At 43.5% G+C, this 24,694-nt stretch overlaps 1 protein-coding gene and 1 long non-coding RNA gene across 4 annotated transcripts; one reads left to right on the top strand and one right to left on the bottom strand.

Moving 5' to 3' along the window:
- The first annotated feature begins 215 nt into the window (after nt 1-215).
- LOC136048746 (inhibitor of growth protein 2-like) lies at nt 216-12,499 on the top strand. 3 transcript variants are annotated; one of them, XM_065736534.1, is made up of 4 exons: nt 216-487; nt 631-761; nt 1,573-2,268; nt 11,382-12,499. In XM_065736534.1, exons 1-4 carry the CDS (start codon nt 267-269, stop codon nt 12,047-12,049), a joined length of 1,716 nt encoding a protein of 571 aa, XP_065592606.1. In that variant the 5' UTR covers nt 216-266; the 3' UTR covers nt 12,050-12,499. The 3 variants fall into 3 exon arrangements, with proteins under 3 accessions (XP_065592606.1, XP_065592604.1, XP_065592605.1); XM_065736532.1 differs by lacking the exon at nt 11,382-12,499 and having other exon boundaries at nt 231-487; nt 1,573-3,179; XM_065736533.1 differs by lacking the exons at nt 216-487; nt 631-761; nt 1,573-2,268 and adding an exon at nt 8,090-8,422 and having other exon boundaries at nt 11,379-12,499.
- A 5,374-nt stretch (nt 12,500-17,873) lies between these two features.
- On the bottom strand, nt 17,874-24,679 carry LOC136048745 (uncharacterized). The gene is made up of 3 exons (XR_010622216.1): nt 24,400-24,679; nt 23,408-23,513; nt 17,874-17,939 (listed from the first exon to the last, which is right to left on the bottom strand). It is a non-coding gene; the product is annotated as an uncharacterized LOC136048745 (long non-coding RNA).
- Between the last annotated feature and the right edge of the window lie 15 nt (nt 24,680-24,694).

Genomic DNA, 24,694 nt, shown 5'->3' with positions numbered 1-24,694 from the left:
GCGACGAAGCGAGCGAAACTAACGGGAAAATCGCAGCAACAGCGCCCTCAAGAGGGCGGAGGGAGTAGGAGCCGTTGGAGCCGTTGGAGCCGTTGGGGCGGGGCCGCCTCTCGCGCCGTCACGTGACCTGGGGCGGGGGCGCGAGCCGACTGTGACGTCATCGCGCGCGGCCGGAAGCGGCTAGCGGCAGCGGAGCCGTTGTTCCGCTGCGGGGCCTGGCGAGGCGAGGCGGGCGGGCCGGCCCCCGCGGAGCGGAAAAAGCGGTCATGGTGGGCAAGAGGCCGGCCGAGCCCCTGGAGCGGACGGCGGAAGAAGTGGCGTGGGTAGAGGCGCTGCGGGGGGCCTGCGAGCCCGAGCACCACTGGCGGTACCGGCGAGAGTTCCTGCTGCGCAATGTGGGCGAGCCGCCGGCGGCGGGCAGCGCCGAGCTGCGGCGCCTCGTCTCCCTCTCCATGGTGTGGGCCAACCACGTCTTCCTGGGCTGCCGGTGAGTGTGCGGATGGGGAGGGCGGCTGCTTGCCTGCCTGCCTGCCTGGTTGGTTGGTGGCTGACAGCGCTCCTCCCCCTCCTCTCCATCCTCTCCATCCCTCTCCCCTCCGTCCCTCTCCCGTCCCGCTCTCGCCCCTGCAGGTACCCGCCTCAGGTCATGGAAAAGGCGCTGGAAATGGCCGAAGGCATCCAGGTGACCGGCGCGCCCGTCCACACCACGAGAGATGAACTGGTTGCCAAGGTGAAGAAAAGAGGCATATCAAGTAGCAATGGTTAGCAGATCATAGCTGTGACAATACATAGGAGACTAGAATATGCTTGTGTTGAATGTGCTAGCTTTGCCTCGGGTCTATAAAGTAACGGAACAACTGACTTTTAAAACTCTTCCTTGTTTTTTTCCCCTATTTTTTTGTTAATTATTTTTTGCTTGTTGATGCCTTTAAAACAGATGTAACGTGTACATATTCTGCTGGCGATATTGAGCTCATTTGATGGCGGTAATGTTCTTGAACTTCTACAGCTGTTGCCAACTCTTAATGTGATATAGGTGGTTGTGCTGTAGCTTTAAATGCGTTCTTGTCTGCCTGGTGCTAAAAGCAAAGTAATGCTGTGGCTTTGTGAGAAACTCAGTCCATTGTTTCTTAAAAGAAATCCTGAAGTGGTATTTTAAATACACACTCACATTACTAGACAGAGTACACTTGTATTTAAGGTCTGATAATCTGTTAAATCTACTTTGACCATTTTTGCTTTGGCCTTCAAGGTACAAGAACATACGGGCCTTCAGATTGCAAGCAAAAACCCAAAGTCTAGTGTCCGGGCATTTTTATTATTATTATTACTATTTTTGTCAAACAAACATGAAAATGTTTTGAAATGATAGGTTGCATTTCCAGATTTTTGTGTCAAAAAAGACAAAAATACTACGAAATAACAGATTAATTGAAATTGCAGTTCAAGGTGTGTTCCTAATATGTACTTTAATATTCAGTGGGATAACTGCTGGGGTTTTTAGAAAATAAGATAAATTGCTTCAAAGTGCAGAAACCCAAAGAGGGATAATGTACCTACTTTGTTTTGCAGAAGGGATAGAGGAGCCCGCCAAGAAGCGAGCTGTTGAGAAATGCAGAGATTCTAAGGACACTAAACAAGATGTGAAAACAGCCGAGGCAGAAGCCCCTATGGAAGGAGAGAGCATGTTGCCCAAAAAGCAGGAAAAAGATACTAGCAAAGATTCAGAAAGCTCCCTGTCAACTTCCAGTTCAAACCAAGAAGCATTTACCACATCAATCACAGAAATAGAAGAGAAGCCTACTAATGCTGAACGTACTGTTGAGCAAAGCTCAGCTCCATCTTCATCTGAAAAGGAGGCAGAAGAAAATCCAGTTAAGGAAGGCAAGTGTGAAAATGTGCCATCACCTGAAAAACCTACATTAAGTTCAGGGCCACCAGCTGCTGCCCCGCAGGTGGCAGTGATGCCACCAGCTGCCACCAGCAGCACCCCACAGGTGGCAGAGGTGCCACTAGCTGCCACCAACAGCATCCCACAGGCAGCAGCGGTGGCAGTGACCCCTACCAAGAGCACCCCACAGGTGGCATCAGTGCTACCAGCTGCTGCCAAGAGTGCCCTGCAGGCAGCAGCGGTGCCGGTGACCGCTGCCAAGAGCACAACACAAACAAGTGCTGTGCTGCTGTCTTCCAAAACTCAAGCGAGTGGTCTACCATCCATGTCCAAGAGCGGTGCCCAGGCGGGCCCCTCCCTGCTGCTGGCCCCCAAAGGCACCACTCAGGCAGGCACATCGCTGCTGCTGGCACCCAAGAGCGGTGCCCAGGTGGGCGCCTCGCTGCTGCTGGCCTCTAAGGGCAGTGCCAAAGTGGGCTCCTCGCTCCTGGCCTCCAAGAGCAGTGCAGAGGTGGCTGCCACGTTGCTGGCCGCACGGAGCGGCGCGCAGCAGAGTGCCTCGCTGCTGACCTCCAAGAGCAGCGCTCAGGCGGCGGCATCGCTGCTGGCTGCTCGGAGTGGTGCACAGCAAGGTACCTCCCGCAGTGCGGCTCATGCTGCCAAGAGTTCATCACAGCTTGCTTCCAAGAGTGGTTCAAAGGCCAGCGAAGGCCCTGCTAAGGCTTTGTGCAAACCGTTAACCAGTGAAGATGCAAAGGAAAGGCAGCCTTTTTTCAACAGACTGTATAAGGCTGTAGCCTGGAAACTGGTTGCCGTGGGAGGCTTCAGTCCTAATGTAAATCACACTGAACTTCTTAACTCATCCATCCAGTCTGTAAAAGCTACATTAGATGTTGCTTTCGTTCCCCTGAAGGAACTTGCAGACTTGCCTCAAAATAAGAGCTCTCTAGAAAATATAGTTTGTGAACTGAGGTGCAAGTCTGTGTATTTGGGTACTGGCTGTGGTAAAAGTATGGAAAACGCCAAAGCAGTTGCTTCAAGAGAAGCTTTGAAATTATTCCTCAAGAAGAAAGTTATCGTAAAAATATGTAAAAGGAAGTACAAAGGTAGTGAAATTGAAGATTTGGTACTTCTGGATGAAGAATCAAAACCCTCAAATTTACCTCCAGCTTTATTAAATCCTCGGGAGATCATATAGGGGGGAGAATCACTCTTTGTACCGTGTATAGTATTTCAACACAAGGACTGAAGGTTAATTTTGTACTTTAAAAACGTAGGCTTCCAGATATTTTGTATTTCTTTCTCAGTTTTGCAAGACATCCCTATGTCTTTCACTTGGTAGCAATTGTATGAAACTTGTTAGAGATGACAAGTGTGAATTTAAAGGTATGCCTTAATACATGGCACACTAGTGTGCTGTTTTATTTGCAAAATAGTCTACCTAATTCTATTTTTAATTAATTGGTTAAGGTACAATTTGCTGTTGAAAACCTGACAATTTTGTAATGACTACAATATGGTGGCAGTGTGCTCAGTTGTCTGCCATGTCTTTTTTAGCCACATAGGAGTATGTATGTAGGGACCATAATACTTGAAAGTTGTTTAGAAACTTTAGTCAAGAAGTTGAGTCGTTCATTTCAGTTGTATTGTTCATAGTGTTCACTGTTGCTGTTATTAGAAAAGAGTTGGTTGACTATTTCTTTCAGACCTTGTAAAATTCACAATATAAATGACACCCTGATCTAATTTAACGTTACACTGGCAGTTTAGATCCCATTGTTACACTGGCAAATAACCAATTAACAGTCAAGTCACAGCTGCTTCCGCCACTAAAACTCTGTAAGTAGATCTAATTTATATTGTGAAAAATTCTTTGCTGTTTTTTCAAATAAACATGGATTTCTATACTAAACATTATTTGACTGCTACTAAAGCAATATAAATGCACATCCCAAAGATTTTAGTACTTTCTTATAGCTGTTAATTATTCTGGCCATTTTAATTAACTGTGTGGCACCTTTACTTTGAGCAGGGATGTGGCGTAATCCTGCTAGGTTGTTTCCTTGGAATGTGGGATTTCAATACTGTGAGATTGAGTGGGCCTGTAGAGGAATTGATTGTGCTTTTCTAAGATGTACTGAGAGGTAGATGAGCAAAAACAAGCTGTCTTTGTCTTCTAGAGGCAGCACTGTCAAATGTTTGCACTGAGCCCCTCACTTCTTATGTGCTGTTCACAATGGTTTGAAGCAAAACAGGAGATGTACTTGATTTTCAGTGTTCTGGAAACAGCTGCACAAATTGCACGTTCTAATTTATTGGTTAATGCCATGTAATTGTAAAAGCATCGTCTCTCCAGTGTTGTTTTGCATCCATCTTGTCTAATTACAGTAGTGAGTACCATTTAATGGTGACCTGGCACTTGATTGACAGATCCGCTGATGGGAGTGCTGTGTGAGCTAGTAGGGATTCCTGGGATCTCAGCAGTGAATGTGCCCACTGAAATCCTCTGAGCTCGTTTGTGATGCTGGGGCTAAACCGCAGGGGCACCGCAGAGCTGTGCTGGATGTGATGCTGAGCAGCAGCAGCTGCAGAACCAGATGTCACACTTCTGGGTGTGCCGTTCAGCCCTGCTTCCAGCTGGGCCCTGTGCTGCTGGCCCTTTGGCCGGCCTTATTGAGGTGGGTTTCTCCAGAGCTCCCCACACGTACTTCTTCGGCGTGCCCCGCAGTGTGGCTCGCAGCCTGTTACGCTGCTCCCTACGTGGTGCGGGATGCACCCGGTGAGTGCTCCTGGCGCTGGGAACTCGGGCGAACAGAAGCGCCCGAGGCGCCACCGCTCGGCTAATGGCTGTAGCAGGCTGCGCATGTGCTCTCCGTTTGGGGGCGTGGCCGCGGCTCACTGATTTGCATAACGCACCCGCGTGGCACCGCGAGTTGCGTCAGGCCGCGTTATCCCGCCGGGATCGGTACGGCGGGCAGCGAGATATTGCCTCAAGTGGCAGCTGTATGGCTTCCCCGGCAGTGTATGGTTTCCCGAGGCTGGCAAGCAGTGCAAGCCGGGCGGTGACATCGCTCACCGTGACCTTCCGAGAACGCTATGTTCAGAGTGATAAATTAGCGCGGGGGAGTGGCGGTAGGGGGATGTTCTGAAGACCTGCTCTCTAGGCCACATACGGAGGACGCCCGTTCCTCGAGGGCCGCGCGCCCGCCTAGGGGAAAGTCCCCGGACCGCCGGCAGAGAGTGCCGCGCGCCGCCGGCGCACGCCCCGCCCCGCAGCCCACGCTACGCCGCCGAGACGCCCACGGGCCGAGCGGGTGAGCGCGGGGCGGGCCCTCGTCACGGCCACAGACACGCAGGTAGTGCGCAGAGCGGAGCCCCGCAGCCGGGGCCGCAGCACCAACACAACGGGGCTCACTCTCAGGCCATCCGTCCCTTTTAGTTCAGCCCTTTACTGGCAGCTGCAGCTCTGCTCTTACATAATGCTCTGCAGAATGCATTATTTTTTTTTCTCTTTTCTGCTTAAATGTGCACTTTTCCAGTGTTTTGCACTGAACAACATGCCACTCTTGGTCCGCTTCACCACAGTTAACTTGTGTTTGTGTACCTTCCACGTGGCTCTGCTGCCACCTCTGCTCGGGAGGCTGTGCTGTTAGCAACTCATATCTAAGGAGCAGGAGGCAAAGGGGTGAGGACAGACACCTAGCAGTGCGTGGTGATAGGACGAGGGGAAATGGACACAGACTGAAGCACAGGAAGTTCCACACAAATGTGTGTGGGAACTTCTTCCCAGTGCAGTGACGGAGCACTGGCACAGCTGCACACAGAGGTGGTGGAGTCTCCTTCTCTGGGGACGTTCAAGACCCACCTGGACGCCTACCTGTGCAACCTGGGCTAGGGAGCTGCTGTGGCAGGGGGTTGGACTCCGTGATCTCTGGAGGTCCCTTCCAATCCCTGCAATTCTGTGATTCTGTGATCCCCATTGCTCCTGGACCCGACCTGCCCCCATCTTAATTCTGTGCGTTGTGCATACGAGTCACACAGTACTTGCATGGAACAATACCCATTTTCAGTCATTTGTAGGAAATCGTGGCACTAAGAAATCCGCATAGCAGCAGCACCTCAAGAAGCACACAGCACTTGTGACTGGGTGCAACAAAGTTACTCTGAATATATGACATTACTCCTCCGTGCTACTTATTGGCAGTGACCTGCCAGGTGCATGAGAGATAAATCGTTTGTGCATAAACAGAAATTAAAGAGAAAAAAAAATCCACAATGGGAAGGAAATGAAATAAGACTTCCTTACTCCATGCCAGCCACAAGGTTTAATGAAGTATGCCAGAACTCCCTACAGTTTTTCAGGGGAATTCTGGTAATTATAGGCATCTCATTACCCCCATCTTGGCGTACAGTTCAGAATTCATTGTGCTGACATCTATGACAATAGACACAGATGTGCACAGGTGCACCCCCCTATCAGTCAGTGGAGACGTTTGTAGGGCAAGACATGTTTACAGCATATAACTCCCACCTTTATTTCCCAGTGTGGAAAGGAAAGCACCCACATACATGACAGTATTATGAATGCTCTAGGCCAGGCTTTCAGCAGATGACTGGTGTTGTTTCAAATGCACAAACTCAGTGATTTTACGTTTTTTTTTTTCACTATCTGTTAAAATGTTTTTCATAGCATGGTATTAATTAACTATAGTACTAAGAGATACATCAACATGAGAATAGAGGGACTTTGTATGTTGAGAAATTCTTGAATGCAACCTGTTCGTTAACTCTTAACAGCCTTGATTAATAGTCTACAGTCTAAATGAAACTACCTGACTAACTGCTGACACTTCCTGTCGGTGCACTGCGTGCTCTCATTTCACAAACTTGATTACAGAGGTGTGACTTGTGCATGTTTGGTCCTCACAAGACATAAGAATGTGCTTCCCACATGACCTGTGCTGTGTGGCAGCAAAACAGAGTGAGCACTAGCATGAATAAGTTACCTGGACAAACACGCTATCTAGTAGCTAGTAGCCCTGGAAAGAGGCATCTCTTCCTCAAATATCTGTTATACAACAGCCACCCACGGCCTTTCCATATGACCTTTCTATGGCTTATTGCTTTTTGCAGCTGATTTTTCACAAACACCACCTGGCTTGTACTCATTCTTTCTTTTCTTTGTGTTTCTTTCCTCTGTATCTTGGACAATTCTTCATCCTGTGGATACCACATAAGCATTCCTTATCAAAAATCAAGCCAGATCCATCTGCTTAGAGGCAGCACCCTTCTGTCACCCTTTGAGCTTTTCCACTAACGGCGAGGTGTGTCCTTCATAACTGCAATCCCATATCAGACTTTTTTTTTTCAATAATGCTGCTTTTTCTTGTTTTTTTTTTTTTTTTTTTTCATAGGCTGAAATGCTTCCCAGACTTTTCAGTGGGAAGCTGAAAAAGCGTAACTTGTGCACTATTAAATGACAGGAACCAACTGTGATTTGAGGACATTAAAAAATGATGGAGTAGAGGCAAAACTGCAAATGGAGAAAATAATGCTTAGGTTAAATACACGAAAATATTTTATCAGAGTAAATGTGTAATGTGATGAAGTAATCCTTCACAGGAGAAACACTCAGACGAGGACTCTTACAAACAGACTGGGAAATTACAAAGGAATGAGGTTGTTATTTTCGCCATGACAAGTGCGGATAGTTTGTAGACATAATGAACTGAATGCGGTATTATTTTGAGTAGTCTCAGCTTAACCAGGCTTTATGCAGTGTAACCCATTAACATCTCCGATGCCATTGTCAGTCTGACAGCTCTCGGCATAGGGAACACTGAGGTGTTTTTTATTCTCGGGTCACCCTGTGGCGCGGACCCCGTCCTCACAGCTCTGCCGCGGCCGTTGAGGATCCCGCGCCTTTAAGCGAAGCCCCGCCTCTCCCCCGTGTCCCGCCCCCTCCCGCCCGCCGGGCCAATAGAAGAGCGAGGGAGAGGAAGGCGGGAGAATGCGAACCCCTCGCAGAGCCTGTAGCCGCGCCTTATAAGGGCAGGGCGTCGCGCATGCGCCTTGCTAGGAGACCAGGGGTGGGGGCTCCAAGTGGGTTTTGCTTCGGCGGCGGCCGTTCCGCGGGGGCTGCAGAGGGGCGCGGGTCCCGCCGCGGGTCGGGCCGGCCCCGTTCCGTCCCGCCCCGCCCCGCCCGGAAGTGCACGCGGCGCGGATCGGCCCGGCCGCTCTCGGGCAGAGGGGCGGCTGCGGAAGGCGACGGCGGCGGAGCGGGGCCGGCGGAGCGGAGCGGGCCGGGCGGGGGCTGCCCCGTGAGCCGGTGCCGGCGGTGGATGTGCGGCTGGAGCGGGGGGATGATGCTGGCGGGGCCGCAGCTGGTGGCGGGGCCGGCGGCGCCGGGCGGGGAGCGGGCCCGGCTGCTCTCGCTCTACGTGCACGACTACCTGGAGTGCGTGGAGTCGTTGCCCCTGGACATCCAGCGCAACGTGTCGCTGCTGCGGGAGGTGGACACCCGGTGCCAAGGTGGGCTCCGGGACGCGGCCTCCGTCGCGGGGCAGCGGGAGGGGCGGGAGGGACCGGAGGGGAGGGCGGCGCGGGGTGGAGGGGGATGGCGGCCGCCCGCCGCACATGCGCCCGGCTCGGGGAGCGGGGGCTCCGGGCTGCGGCCACTCGCCGGGCCCGTACGGGGAGCGGCGGCGGTGCTGGGGACGCCGCACTCGGTGTCCGTTGGGGAGGGGCCCCGCCCCTGGCGGGCCGGGCAACGGGAGCCGCGGAGCCTCTGCGCCCGGCGTTAGGCCGTGGCCCCCGTTCTCAGCTTAAGATCAGGCGGGGAGTGGAAGGGGAAGCGTTGAACGCAGCCCCGCGGAGGTAGGGGGGCAGCTTGCGAGCACGAGGTGTGGGGCTGCGCTGCTTGAAATGCCCTGTCCGCAGCGCTCGGCGTTAGCGCGGCCTCTGCTCCCTGCTGACGCGTGCTTGGTCGCTACGAGCCTCGCTCCTCTGCCCCGTATTGGGAGCCCTGGGTACCCTGCCCGGCGGGGAAACGCGGAGCCGTCAGCAGGAGTCGGCCCGGCCGCTTCTGAAACGCGTGTGCGATGATAGGGGCTGCGCTCCCTGCGCCTCGTGCTGTTGGACTGCTCTGCTGTAGGGTTTGCATTTCCAGTTACTGCCACGCTACTCCGTGCAAGTGTCCATCATCAAAACATGCAGTAGAGCGGCACAGACCCACTGACGGCACGGGTGGGAGCCTGTCCCCGTGAGATAGGAGCATGGGTTGCAGTGTCCAGGTACCCCGGTGTAGTCTGGGCTAGTGTAAGAGGTAGCGCTGGTGCTTGCGGGAGAAGCAAAGCTGCTCCCCTGCTGAGAAAGCTGGGACCCTTTCCTTTTTTTCTCAGCCTCACCAGACTTAAGCAGATTAATGTAATGGACACTTGGTCCTTGATTATTATTTTTATCCCTTTCTTTAAGCAGAGGTTTTAAAGCTGTCTAGGAGGGAGATCTCCTTCAGTCATAGGGATTAATAAGGAAGTACTTAAGTGAACTTCTGTCTCTGTCACTATGGATTTTTTTCCTCCCTCTGCTAGTTAGAAACTTGGCTACCCTCTGGAGAATGGGAGGGCATTTGTTCTGATGTGATGCATTTATGGTGTTTGGTGTATATCCACCAGCTGCACCCAGGTAGTGATTGATTCAAAAGGTGTCAGTAATGCAGAGGGGATTTTTCTCTGTCACTATGGAAAAGCAGTTAGTGCCTGTGGGCTCTCCCAGGCAGGGCATTCCCTGTGTGGGACATCCGCAGCTACACTCACAGTACTGTTTTTTTGCCTTGCAGGAGGCTGGATAGGAGATAATGTAGCAACAGAATATTGTCCTCTGATAATGTCTTTCTAGTTCTTTAGACTACAGAGTTCCTTACTCTGCACTTTTCAGGAGCAAAATTTTTTCCCTGTCAAGGCAACAGATGCAGCTGAGGCTGTAGGAAAACAAAGCCTGTGTTTTCAATGACAGCTGGAGTACTGGCATTGAGGAAAAATAGGCTGTGTGAGTTATTAGATGGGCAGAGCACTGACTTTATCTTCCTCTGGTGAAGGTCTGGAGTAGAGCAGAGTGCTCTCAGTTTCTGTTTCTGTACAGGTTTTAGAATTTATAGTAAAAAGTGGCTGTTCCCTCTTATGCTGCCGTTTCAAGATGTCAGCAGGAAAAGAAATCACTGTGAACAACATTGAGATAATAGCTATGGCTTCCATTTAGTGTGAGCTTGAATCATTCCACAACTGTACAAAGCAGACAATAATTTAAACATGAAAGGCAGTTTGTAAAACAGAGGTCTGCAGAAAGAGCAATTGTTCCGCGTTCCTTCTGGTCGTGGAAGTAGTTGGGTATCATTCATAAATTCACTTACCTGCTAAAAATCTGTAAGTTATTTCTGCAGGAATTGGTACTGTATCTAGCAGCCTGTCAGATCTCGCTGTCAGCTCTACTGATTTAGTTCCTTCTGCTTCAGCAGTTCCTCTGTCTTTTTTGCAAGAATCTAGTGTCGCTTTTGGTCTGGAAAATATTATTTTAAGATCCATCAAAATGGAAAATGTAGAGAACAGACAAAGGCAGTCCCGTAAGGTATTTGTTAGCCTCGTGCTTGGGTTTGTTAAACACGCTTTGAAGGTTTAAGTTTTGTGATTTGCAGCAACTTAAGACAGTTATTTTGCATGACATGCAAGAAGAAGCATAAAGCATAGGAGTGAAACTAAACCACTCGCTACTAGCTGCTTGAAAACATCCTGTGATGCATTCAGCCACAGGTCTCCTATTCTGAAAAATTGTGTTTTACACTGAGGCACAACTTGCTGTAACTTCTTGGTACAACGAACACGACTCTCGGTGGTTTCAGTTATCTCAAATCACGATTGTACATCTGCTAATGTGTAACTTCCACTGTCATACTTAGTTACAACAAAGCGTAGTTGAAAATGTAACGCTAAACCTCTGTGTATAAAAAGGAGGGAGAGGACCTGCATATCCTAATTCTGGAGTGTTGTGTGATGGTTACATGAATTACATGTGATTATAGTGAATTCTAAGTTTCTTTCTGCGCTGTGACAAGCTCCTGCTTTGTATGTAGGCCAGGGCTTTGTCACTAATGAAGAATCTCAACTAAAATTCCTGCTGTGTCAGATGCTGAGTTAGTATTTGGACTAACCTCACTTTGGCAGCAGTGGTCACCTTTCTTGCCTTATCCTTTCCTTTTCCAGTGGTCAAAATTACCTTGCTGCTTCTCAGAACTTGAGCTTTTCACGCAACAGATTACCATCTTAAACACAGATCTGATGCTCACATGTAGCTTGAGTTAAATACCTGATTGAGCCCACTAGGGTATACTATAATTAAAGCTCCTACTATTTCTCATCGTTTTGAATGTGCTGAAGAAAATACTGAAATGTATCTTCTATCCTGTGTAATTATTCCTATTATCTTCATTTTGTAGAAGCTTTAAAAGAAATAGACGATGTCTATGAAAAATACAAGTCAGAAAATGATCCTGCTCAGAAGAAACGCTTGCAGCAGCATCTCCAGCGTGCTTTAATCAACAATCAAGAACTCGGAGATGAAAAAATTCAAATAGTTACTCAGATGCAAGAACTGGTAGAGAATAGAGCCCGGCAGATGGAAGCACACTCTCAGTGTTGTCACGATCTGTCTGAAAATGAGAAGCCTCTAGAAAAGGTGAAGATGGAGTCCTGTCAGCCAGAGAGATCTTCACGTAGACCTCGTCGGCAGCGGACCAGTGAAAGCCGTGACCTGTGCCATATAGCAAATGGGATCGACGACTGCGACGATCAGCCACCTAAGGAGAAGAGATCAAAATCTTCCAAGAAGAAGAAACGCTCCAAAGCCAAACAAGAGAGAGAGGTTTCACCTGTGGAATTTGCCATTGATCCCAACGAACCAACTTACTGCTTATGTAACCAGGTGTCTTACGGCGAAATGATAGGATGCGATAACGAACAGTGTCCTATTGAGTGGTTCCACTTTTCCTGTGTTGGACTCACCTATAAACCAAAGGGGAAATGGTACTGCCCCAAGTGCAGAGGAGATAACGAGAAAACTATGGACAAATGTACTGACAAATCAAAAAAGGACAGAAGGTCGAGGTAGTGAACGCAATTCGTGTTTTAAAGAGTTGCTCCTTTTATACTGAAATGTTTAATTTGCAGAGGACGCTGTTCTAGGAGATGCATAAGACTATGCAATAATTTTTAATCTATAATATTAATGGAGTATTAAAAGCTGTTATGCCTTCTGTGATCTTTAACTTTCTGCACTGAATAACCAAATAGTTGAAACAGGGTGGCTTCAGACCTTCACAGAAGACGTTAGAAGCATACGGCGTTTGATTTCAAGTTAACCCCATTAGTGTTTTAAAAACAGTAACTTGTGAATCCTGAAATAATGGTGGTGGGGAAGACCCTGGAGAACTTTCTCCATGTTAGGGAGAAGGCAGCAAAATGCCTCACCTAACTGCTGTCATCTTAACAACTGAATTTGTTCTTCATCCCAGGTTTTAAGTTTCCAGTTTCTGTGTTAACATCCCGCATTTAGAAATAGTTTTTTTTTTAATTCAGCTGTAACTGTAAAAGTCTTCCGGGCTAAAAGCAGAACTCCTCAATGACTCTCATATGACCAGTATGTTATTTCGAGGAAGAAAATACCGTTAACTTAAGCTTTTTTTTTTTTGGTCAATATTAAACTATTGTCTTTGTGACTTTAAACTTGGGAGTCAATTTTTGAATTTGCCAGACTTGTGGTGTATAAGCAGTATCGGATGTTCGTCGTAGGTCTGGGTTTTTTTTTTTGAGTTTTGCCAAGTATCTTGATGTGGTCTTCATAAAACTGTTTTTTAATTTTGCCACTGCCTATATAAGTCTTGAAGTGATAGAAAGATCCCTTGAGAGGGGATGCAGACATCTCAGGGAACAGTGATTACAATTGTGATGAAATTTTCATCATAAAGAGCTGAAATGTTTGATTTTTCTCTAGGACATTAACTTTGCCTTTCCATCAGCAGTATTTCTTGATGTGTGTGTGGACACACTCAGGTTTAGGCACAGCACCGCAGTTCTTGGACCTGAGCAACTATAAAAAGCCTGCAAACCAAGAAATGATAATTAAAAGAACAAATATAAGCACGATGGGAATAGGGCCAGTAAACAAATCCCAGCAGGTTTCTGACAGGCTAAGTAACAGTATTGTCCAGAAGTACAATGGTAGTGTCTAAACTTGGCTGATAGTAAAAAATGTATTTCTTTTTTCATCTCTACCCCATAACAGAGCTGGAAAAATAAAAATGATGGAAGCAGCTGCTTCTGTTCCTTTGTGGTAGGAGACACTAATAGAGGAGAAAAAGAGGAAATAAAAGGTGTACTGAAGCTTGCACTCAGAGTTACTGCTCAGTAGTGTTCTTCCTTGAGAGACTTCCTGTGCCCAGGTAGTATTGGTGAGGCAATTAGATCACTGGCATACCTGCTCCAGGTGGGCTGCAGGTGCTCTTAAGTTTGCACAGGTATCTGTTCTTTGCTGCTACAGTCATCTATGAGGGCAAGAGCAAGAAGAGAGATCACCTCTGGCCAAGCCTGACTGGAAAGCAGTTACACTGAGTTGACAGCAGCGTGAAAGGAGGAGGACCAGGAGCAAACCACAGCGGAATCTCAGCAGAACTCGTCCTGCATCTCCACTAGAGGGCTGTGCCGGCCGGGGCTGAAGGGCTAGGTGTGCTGCACTTAGTGCTACTCAGCCACATGGTATCGATTGATGTGCAGGTCTTTAAGTTCTATAAGCTACGTAGAATACTGAGCATATTTCCACGGTTAGAATCTGATTCCTTATCAGGACTTAGCATTAGCTAGCTGAAATTACAGTAGCTAAGTTACAGTGAGATTGTAATTACCAACATTAATAATTAATCTTGAAAACCATGCTTGAATTTCTACTACAGCAAGAATACTTGAAGACAGAAGAGATTCAGGATTCTTATTTAATTGCCTGAAGTAATTGGTGAGGTATGAACAGCAGTGTGTGCTGTAGTTTTACAGAAAGAAAAGTTTGGATTGTTTCAAAGTGGTTCAAATACAGAAAGCATCCTTGCATTAGAGGTGTTTTACTCTAACGGCCTTTCTGCTAGGGCATATGAATTTTTAAGGTTCCCAGTGAAGATATGTTGGGGAAACAGCATTTGCTTTCCTAATACCTGAGATTACTCAAAAGCAGCAGTAATCCACTACTAGCTCATAAGCAGGTTAGCAAGGTACCTCAAATATACGTAGGTGCATCTAAAATTTCCACTTTTAAATACTCCTAAGTCATTACTAAAACCTTCATAAGAGAAGACCTGATGCTATCTGGCACTTGGCATTTCACTGACTATTCCACCCAAGTCTGCATTTTGTGGTTTTACATCTGTTTTTGTGCAAGTTCAATGGTAATTACTGAAGACACATGAGATGCTACTACATAACCAAAGGTAAGTGGAGAACTCGCATGTTGCTTCTCAATATTGCACTCCTTTTCTGGAAAGCATGAATCTCACTAGTGAAGTTGAAATAAATGCTGTTAAATCAGGTAAGCTTGAAAATGTGTACTGGGAATCGTGAAGCAAAACAAGCTTCTTATGTAAAAGTCTGGGCAACAAACTGGGGCTTGATGGAAGTGTATAAGGATAGAAAAGGAAGCTTGCTTCCTGTGTGAAAATTAATACTTCATCTTAATTCAGCGTGGATCAGATGTCAAACATAGCTTTTGTTTTGGGATTCTGAAAATATGGTGCACTTGTATGTCCTTGATTTTTGCCTTTTGGTTTTGAAGTAGCACAAATTCAGCAGCAGCAAAAAGGCCCTCATGAACTATTTATAAAGAATGGCACCAGATCAAGAGTGTTTCTTGATCACTTTCCCGTGAATCAGTTTAATCCTGACAAAATAGTCATTTAATCAAACTTTAAGCCAAACAAAAATAAAATTAATAGGAAGCTTAGCATTTTGAAAGCAAGATGAGCCATTTAATAGTATTTATTACCTACATAGTGAGGTCATTTTGGTATTTCTGGCACTAACTGCATTCTTCTGGGCTGGTTGAGAACACTGCAAGATCTGTAGATGATTCTTCCAGTTGCTGTCATATTTTAATCTGTTGTGTAAGGTACCTAAATTCAAATATGGTTGATTATTGATTACAGTAGGTACAAACTCCTCAGATGTAGTCTTCTGCATGCCATTGTGTTCATATCTATGAATTGCTAAAAAGAACAATATTTCCTCTATTTAAGATACTTTTAACCATTTCCTTGCTAAACAAGTTACCTACATATTGCAAAATGGTAAATGTGCTACTGCCAAGTCTTGATGTCTGTATGGAAGGTTGGCAAGTGAAAAGCCCAATTTTCCCACCAATTTATGTAAGAAGGAAGCCTTTGTAAAGAAGATGGCATTTACTAATTTTGAAGATGTCTCCATTTAAAGATCACTAGTTTCAGCTTGAAAGGAGATATTGCAGTTTACCTGAATTCATAAAAATGAGCAGTTTGGCACTACCATAACTTGTACCGCTGCTGATGGTAACATCGGATTTTTAAAGTCATTATCTGGGATTTTGTTCTTTAGACTCAATTGGACTGAATTGTACCCTGTTCAGTTTCCCCTAAAGTTCAGATAGACTTTTTGGGACAAAAATACAGTGACTGCCACAGTAGCAAAGTTAAGGGCCTCGAGTTCTTTCTTTCTCCCTCTCATCTGCATACTTGCCTTTTACTTCTAGTAGCTCAGTAACTTTTTGATACTGGCACCTCGGGTTGAAGAAAATTCCATAGATTTCATATAAAAGCTCATCCTGCTTAAAATGCTGCCATTTAACGTAGACTTTTTCCCCCCTCTGTGCTATCTGGCATACATGGATCTACCAGAGCAATGATAAAAGCTCCTCCAGATCCTGAAGACACTTTATCATGTCAGGCAGTATGTCTGAAATTCTTCTGTTGCATATGTCAAAGCTAATACTATCTTGGTAGCTTGTGCTGAATCCTGTTTTCAACTCAAGTGACAGATGTATTAGTCCCAAAAGGCACCCTATCTAGTCACTGGCTCTCAGGGAAAGAAAAGAAGTATGTGCAAAGAAAAAGCAACTTGTCTGTTATAGCTTAGAAATAGAATACCTAGATCTTCATCTTCTTGCATTCTTTTGGTTTATTAAGTAGGGGATGTTTGAAGTTTTCACTGCAGACACTAGACTGAACTGCATCTCTGTACTGCTGCAAACAGCAAGGAATAAGGCAGCACTGCACTGTAGCAGAACATCAGTGACTGTAGCATGGGCAATTTCATATTTCTCAGAGAGGTACTTCACCCATTGCAGACTTCTGTTTTTCTTAAATATACATCAAGGAAGTTATAAATAGCACATATACAGATTCAAATGTAATTTACTTCTCCTTTACTAATGGCCTATTCTGCAGCATAGGGCTTCTTGGGCACATAGAAAATAGATTTCTCCCAAATGCTTTATTGTTATAGAGCATCTCCACTGAAAATGATAAAAACCAGTAAGTGAATTCACTCCAGTGATTAGCCACATGTATAAAGCTAGTAGAAAGTTACAGCTTATTGTTGGAGGAGAGGGGAAGCAACAGGGTCCTTCTGTGTTTGAATGTAACATGATTTAAGAAGCCTAAAAGGAACCTCTCATCTCCTGCTGAGAAAAAGAATAGACTAAAATGAATTTGAGAACTTTTGAGAATAACTTCCACTAGAAAAATTAGAGTAAAATCCTCTCTCAATTTAAATAAAATTCTGTTGAGGAGGGTTCTACTCACCATGCAGACTTCCAGCTCTCTTTGACTAAAGCCTAAAAAAAGATTAAAGCTCCATGGCAACTGCTATCTTAACTCCTGACAGCCATAGTATAAATTACATCTTGGAAAAACCTAATACTGAAAGTTTTATTTAGGTCACCAGTCAAGCAAAGAAATGGTAAGGATTACAGACACCACCCTAAATTTCATTCTGCCCCTGGAGGGTCTCAGCAAGGCAAAGATTTTCATGGGAGGCAAACAAGGTGCTGTGTAACTATCTGCCAATTAATTTAAACTGACAAATTTTAAGTGCATTTATTTGTTGTGTACTCTTAAGGAAAAGACAGGAATTTACTTGCTACTGCAGTTTTCCAGTGAAGGATGCAGCAAGGTTCGTTTGGGAGGCAGCAGCTCAGAGGGGTACTACGTGAGGTTACCACAGTAACTACATTTGCTGGTGGTGGGGAACAGTATTGCTTTGTTATTGTTGATACGGAGAGGGGAGGGATATGGACAGACTGTATGAAAATGCCATTTATTTGCTGCTTGAGATTTTTATAAATACAAATAGGTTATTAGTTTGGTGGAAAGAGGGCATTTAGAGTCTAGAATAGAGGGTATTTATGGTAAACAACAGCAAAACCAATTTTCTGCTCTTCATGTGGAGATTACCTGGTACTATTATTTCTTAAGCCTGACTTTCTTGCTCTTTGACTACTTGAGACCCCGTCCTTTCTACACTATGTGCTTTTCAGGCCTTGAAGAGTCCCTGTAATTCTTGTCTGTAGACCAGTAGCTGCATTACCACCTGCTGCACTTTCTCATTCGAAGGCTTCTTTTGGCCTCATTGGATAAGCATGGTTTTAAGTCCCCAGCATCCCATTTAAAATGAGAAAATACCCATTGTTTTTCAAAACCAAAACAAAGGTAATAAAACCATACTAAAGCTGCATCCCACTGTATAATTATATTATTGCCTTCTCAAAGATTGTTGTACATGTTTAACACTAACAGGCCGTTATATCTATTTCCCCATTCTGTATGGGGGTGAGAAATAGAGTTGTAGAAGTGTTAACAACAGTCAGTATTACAGACCTGCAGACAGGGATGCTTTTGCTCCTCCTTCCAATAGTTACAGCTGACTGGTCACAGCTTTTGTAACCCAGAATAATTTTGTCGCAGCACTCAAATGAATCCAAAACTTTAATCCTAGGAGCAAAAAAATATTCAAATATACATAGATGGTAAATTCTATCAGAAAAGCAAACAAAAAACTGAAGTTATGGGGTTTTCCCCCTAGGATGAAGTAGTGAGATGCTAAGAACTGTAATGTCAGCTGAACACGGTGAGTTGTCCAATCATCCAGCAGAGCTGAGACAGTGGCTGCTGACAGTCTTGTTATCAAGTGGCTTTTGGGAGACTTTACGAAGTTTAGAAATAGTGACTAGGATTTCTAAGTAACATTTAGATCACCAGAATTTCTGCATCTGTGAAGAGCCATTGGTATTAACTCACAGAACTTGGAAGTGTTGAATAGTGATAATTGAAATCATACAGAAAAAGACTACTGAAATTTTTCTACATAAGAATGCCTACTTTCTTGACTATGATTTTTGGTGCTGTAATCTAACGACAGTATGCACCAGAGGGGCAAATTCATCTCTATTATGATTTTATTTAGTATTATGTATTATTAAAATATTTTATGGTCAACTGTGAAGGTACTTCAGGGTGATTTTATAAAAACAACAAACAAAAACATTACGATGAAACTGTAGCCTAAGCCATCGTGATTACCACTACTCTAAAGTTGACTTCAGAAGAAATACGTACCAATGAGCTCGTGTTAATTCTCATGGCTGCGTGGCAGCAGGCCCTGTTTGTTGTGGGGAGCGTACTTGGATGCATTAGCTGATGACATCTTCCTGAGCCAAAAGGCATGTCTTCATATAAGCGTGCTATGCACTTTTGAAAACTGGTTGAGTGTAAAATAGGATGTTTCCTCGAAAAGTGACATTCTAAGTATTTTAATTTTTCTGTAGAGAAATCTTGACTGTTTTATCACACGCTTGTGGCTGTTGCCAGGGAGACATAATTGGTTTGGGGGAAGCAGGTCAGACGTAAGTCTCTTATTTAATAATTTCTTTTTGCTAACAACTCTCTTATATTTAATGACTTGTCACCTGCACTTCCTGGCAGGAGGTGCAGCAGCAGCAAAGAAAACACCCACAGATTTGAAAGGTTGATTTTGTGGAGTGAGCTAGAGAAAATGAGCTGTAGCTTCAGTAACTGCCAACTGTAAAAGGCTACTAAAACTTAACAGAATTAAGTTGAACCTAAAATTATCTTAAAACTTCTCCTAGCATTTCCAACTCTGGAAATGCATGCAGGAGGAACTTGATGGCTGTAACCAGAAATATTCCTTTATCTATTCCATCTCTATCTGAAGGATTAAAAAAAAAGTCCTGATATTTTGGAATACAGCCTTTAGGCAGAAGCTTACTTGAAAAACTAAATACGAGAGAAGTTATTAATTTTAAGATTGTGTTTGTGTACTTGCCAAAACAACAGATCTTTTGGTAAGGCTCTTTCTCAAGCCTTATGGCCATAGTAAATCCACACAGAGATATGCACAGTGTGCCCAGATTCTAGTCCCATTTTCCCTTCTCACTAAATTAAGCACAGCTTCCAAATGCAATTATCTGATGAGCACAAAAATGACAGGCATGCTTTCATTCAAGTCTTTATCATCGAAGCAAGTTCTGCCAGGCTGGCTGCTTTCAACTACCTTTTCTGACATAAACTACTGATATTTTCTAGCTGCTTGCACGTTTCCCTCAGCCCCTGTCCCAGAAGTGTTGTGCACAAACACACTTCCAGCAGCCTGTGCCCCAATCCAACCATCTGAATAACTGACTGAGGTGCACAAAGTAGATTCTGTTCATAAACTGGCTCAATATATAAAAAACAAAAAGATGAACACACAATGATCTTGAAACTTATTTTTTTGCCTTGCATAGCAAAAATGAGAAACTGTGTGTGCGAGCTCTTGAACAAAAGCCAGTAATGCAAACACTGATTAATGACATGGCACTAAGCTCATTCCTGTAAGATACTCTTTGTGCTTTCAGCAAAGAGACCAGGCTTTTACTGAAGGTTTAAATGCATCAACTGAAATTATTTAACTAACGTGCTTTGGTGAAAATCATCTGCTGCCAGGTTCTAAAACAGGGCCAACAGGGTAAGGATTTTTAAGCTCAATGGGAAGTAATTGAATACAATGGTACTGCAATTTTTGCCATGCTTTTAAACAACAGAGGAAGATAAAATATTTAACAGGGTATTATGAATTTCAGTAGAGCATGATACTGATATAACGAACTGTTAAAATATTGACTGAATAATTGCTTTGACATAGTTTTCAGTTCATTATTTCTGTTTAAACCTTAAAAACCATCAGAGATCGACACATGCTGTTATACTTAAATCACTAAACACCACAACTATTTAGGCTGACCAAACTTCCAAGAGCTCAACAGTTTCACTCACACGTCTCTCACTTCTACTGTGCAAGCCTTAAGAAATGGTAAGTTTCTTCCAAATCATATGATATGAATCATTTGATATGAACATAGACATAGGAATCCCATTGCCTTATACTGGAATCTCACTGGGAGTTGGGGATGTAGGAAATGGCTGCTGCCAATTTAACCACCTTTTTTTCCCTGGATATCTTTATTTTGGTTGATGCTTGGACTTCTAAATTGTACCTTCTTCAGCACAGAGTGTTTCTGCTCATTTTCAGTACAGAAGAACACAACAGTTTGAAGATCCAATCGTGTAAATATAAACTAATATACGTGCCAAGTGAAGTAACTTTATCAGCATTAGCCAGCTTCCTCACTTTTTTCCTGTCTGAGCAAGTCACTCTATAGAGGATTTTGAATTAATGATTATAGCGTGCCATACGTATAATAATTGCACAAATATATTCAGGAGTTTCCCTGTTTTCCATCATGATTCCAAAATAACTCTACTGGAATTATCAGTAAATGCCAACAGGTACAAATTTGGTTAGTTTTTCTACCATTTTTAAACTAAAACTAAGAAAAAAATAGTGTCAGATAAAACACCATTCTCAATTTGACATTAGTCTAAGAAATACTCTTTAATGGTTTATTAGAATACTGTATTAAATAGTTACAATTTTTAAAAAAGTATTTGAAGAAGATAAGATGTCATTAAATTTATGATATTGCCAAAAAGACAAAACAAGGAACACTGTTTTAAGACACATTTAAGACCTTCTAATCTATTTAGTTTTGTAAACCACATTTAATGCCACAAAACTTATACGATACTAAATTCTAATGAAATATAGAACAAGGTCTAGAAACAAGAGGACTGAACAACAGTCCTCAGTTATAAGAAAGTTTACTTGTGAGAGAGGAAAAGGACAATTTACTTGAAAAGTACAAGAATTCACACCCTTCATGTGTAGCACCGATCTCTGGTGACAAAGATGCTATAACATAGGTAGACAAATGTGTCAGGGCTGGTTTAATTCTAAGGGAACCTGCTGTTCCTGGACTGGATCAGCAGTTCTTGAGCAAGCTATGGGAGGGCACTGACATATGCTTGGAGACCTATACAAAGCTCCAGCAGAACGTAATTTGATTTTTCCCTTTTTCCTGCCTTCTTCCCTGAAATTTCCCTCTGAAAGCTGTTTGAAGCATACATTTACTCTCAGTCAGGATAGAAAGGGAATGCAACTACCACATGCGTTCTGCATAAGAGCATATTTTGACCATCACCAATGGCCAACTGATTGGACATTTGTTGCACGTTTCTCACATTCCTTAGCTGAGAGTGAACTGAACTGTTGAAGATTATGCTACCATAGTGGAACGAAGTCCATGTGGAAGGCTGACCTTCCTCTTCCCAGGGAAATAATAATATAATAAAATTGGGAGCTGCTGAAATAAATGACCTTTCAAAGGGACTTCCAGCTCTGCTTTCTTCTTGTGCTGTAGGTTTTTAATGAATCACAAAATATTAATATTTTTCACACTCACAGAAAATACAATAGATGTTCAGGTATTTTCAGCAGCAGACCTGAATACTATGCTTTGGTTTCTACTTATTCAAGACTCACAGCAAGAATGTTTCACAATATTTTCTTAGATAACTGCTAATTCTTGGTAGGAGAGAAAATGAGTGGCAAAATGAGTACGTGAATTTTTAGCAACAAGAGAACATGTTCAGTATGTAATTCTTACTTTGCTGATCGTTTCTGAGTAGTTTCATGCAGATATCTGCAATCCAAACTCTTGGATATTTTATGAATCACCTAGCAGTCACTTTTCAACATGAACAGTGCATTTAAGCTTACAAAACTTAACGCCTATTGTTCCGGTTTCTAAGTTGAACAGTGTGATACAGTCAATTTTTCCTTCTTCACTGTAGTTGGGTACTGGCCAATGTAAGTCATGACAGAATTGCATTGAAAGAGGATGGATGTACTACATTAAAGAACGTGGGCTTGCAAACTGAGCAGTGAGACAGCATATGTGGTAGGAGACCTCTGACAAGTCAGCCACAAACTCAAGACCTTTTCTGCAGAAGTGCATCAGTGCTTTTTATTTTATATCTAATTCAAAGTCTTTATCTTTTCCAATGCTTGGTGTATCTATTTATGTGAATAGTTAGATGGCTGGTATTGGTCAATGAACCTGTTACATAAGGAGCTCTACACATAAGCCCTTCCATACATATCCACATATGTACATATGAATTACTGTACATGTACACATATGTAAATACGAATAACTTCTCCAGCTGATCTGTTGATCCACTGCAGTAACAACTAAGAATGTGAGGGTAAATAATGTTAAATGAACACAGGGCTGAAACTTTATAGTTAGATGGGAAACTGTTGCAAAGCGATCACAGTCCACCACTTGTTTGTTATACATACAGATGAGAGCAAATGGCAAAGATAAATAATAACTTTGCAACCTTTTGAAAAAAGACATTCTAGTTTCAACACAATTAAACTGAAAAGTCTTCAATACACAGTAAAATTTGATCTTTAATTAAAATAAAAAAATAGAACTTCCACTTAGGAAATAAAGATATGGACTTAATTATGACTGTGGCCCTAAAACACTTGCCTAATCAAGAACTTCCTGATACCAGATCGTCATGGAAACGACGGAGTGAGAAACTGAATAGAAATAGAAAATGTGACATCAAAAACAGAAGAAAAAGAATACCAAGTAGGACCAAACAGTGTCTCAGCATTCTAACAGGTGTTGCATAACCTACCTATCAGGAAGCAGAGCAATATCTTGGGATTTGAGAGAAACCGTTATGCTGTGAATTCTATGTCTTGTTATAAAAAACCATCTACATCATACCAAGTGCTAAAGCAGTTTGTTTCATTATGTGATACAGCTTTTTAGCATTTCGTCTTAACAACAGAGTTGTTTTTTTTAGATATTTAAATTGTAGCACCTACAAGGCAGCATTTTTGAATAAATGTAATTATGAATATGAGGAAATAACAGAAGACAGAGAATAATCCCACTTATCTGATATAAATCTAGCACACTTGCAAGAAAATGCCAATATATATTTTAATAAAAGCAAAATATGACGTATTAGGATGTTCTCACCTTCTCATCTCCACTAAGCAATCACTGATCAGTGGCATTACATTTTTTCACAAGCAAGCTGCAGTTCTTCCATCTCATTTTACCTTTTTCTCCAGTCTCTAAAGTTCTGAAAAAAGTACTGAACGTTATGAATATTGACACTTGTCAGCTGATACAACCTTTTGATTATATTAATTGAAACAGAATTTCCTGGAAGGAAAGATGCACAAAACACATACTAGCTGCTCACAATTGGAAGGCCTCTAGAAAACCTGCTTGTTTCTCATCTTCTGTATATTACAAGCTGGTGATGAAAGCTTGCACCATCAATAATTACAGTGAACAGCAATGGTAGGCTTGCTGCTTTTAGTCAGAAGTCAAAATAGACAGTCTACAGCTGCAGACTTTAAGAAGTCTGTAAAAAAGCTGTCAGGAAAAACTATCAGTGTGCATACCCTCAGTTCACCCAGGACTGTCTGGCCAATGGAGAAAATTTATGGTTACAGCTGAATGAAAAGGTGGAGTCCATTGGTACTGTGTGATGGTTAGGGAGACAATGATGTTACTTAATACTACAGTGAGTATAGACAGAACTCCTCACTCCTCAGAAGCAAGGGCCACTAATTTTTGTAGATGAAGAAATACAGTGGCCTTTGACAGAAGATGGCCTGCCAGAACAGACGATCCAGAAGCTTTGTCTACGTATTCTGGCCTTGGCTGACCCTTTGCAAACCAAGTGTCCAAACTCCCAATGACAAAGGGGTCCCTAGCAAAACAATAGGATTCTTTGACACCACATGAACCATGTTCTGGGAACAGCACCAAGAGATCTTATCGAAACATTTCTCATAGAAGAATTTGCTGAAATACACTAACACAGAACATGCAGTAACTAAAGAATAAGGAATTGATAATTTGAGATTTCCATTTGTGTGATCCTTTCAGAAATGAATTGATTCACAGAAACAATTCTCATTTATTTAACAAGTAGCAACAGAAATGAAACTGCTCACCTCCAAAAGGAACAGAATGTAATTTGGTCATGTGCCCATGCTCTTCAGATTCCCAAATATTATCTCAGTAGTACTAGTATTTGGAATACAGCTGAATACAATCAGATGAGAACTCAGAAGATTTAGGAAGAAGGCCCAAATAAGATCATTGGTGAAATCTGCTGACATCAGACAGAACATGGCTGGGTAGAAAAGTCTGCGCTAAAAGTGAGAATTGTATAAAGAATTAGGCACCTAAAGTTGCTGGAAGGCTGCCAGTGTGATTTTCAAAATACTCCTAAAGAAGTTAGATGTT

The sequence above is a fragment of the Cyrtonyx montezumae genome, unplaced genomic scaffold (genome assembly GCF_038088225.1).
Source record: "Cyrtonyx montezumae isolate F1298 unplaced genomic scaffold, pur_monq_1.0 scaffold_2, whole genome shotgun sequence".
NCBI classification, from domain to species: domain Eukaryota; kingdom Metazoa; phylum Chordata; class Aves; order Galliformes; family Odontophoridae; genus Cyrtonyx; species Cyrtonyx montezumae.
This window is presented reverse-complemented; position numbering and strand designations above follow the sequence as displayed.

What these genes read in the sequence shown, in the direction of transcription:
- LOC136048746 (XM_065736532.1), top strand. Translation starts at nt 267, where the DNA reads ATGGTGGGCAAGAGGCCGGCCGAGCCCCTGGAGCGGACGGCGGAAGAA. An exon ending in CACGTCTTCCTGGGCTGCCG is followed by an intron (nt 488 to 630) that starts GTGAGTGTGCGG and finishes TCGCCCCTGCAG; the next exon opens with GTACCCGCCTCAGGTCATGG. An exon ending in AGGCATATCAAGTAGCAATG is followed by an intron (nt 762 to 1,572) that starts GTTAGCAGATCA and finishes TTTGTTTTGCAG; the next exon opens with AAGGGATAGAGGAGCCCGCC.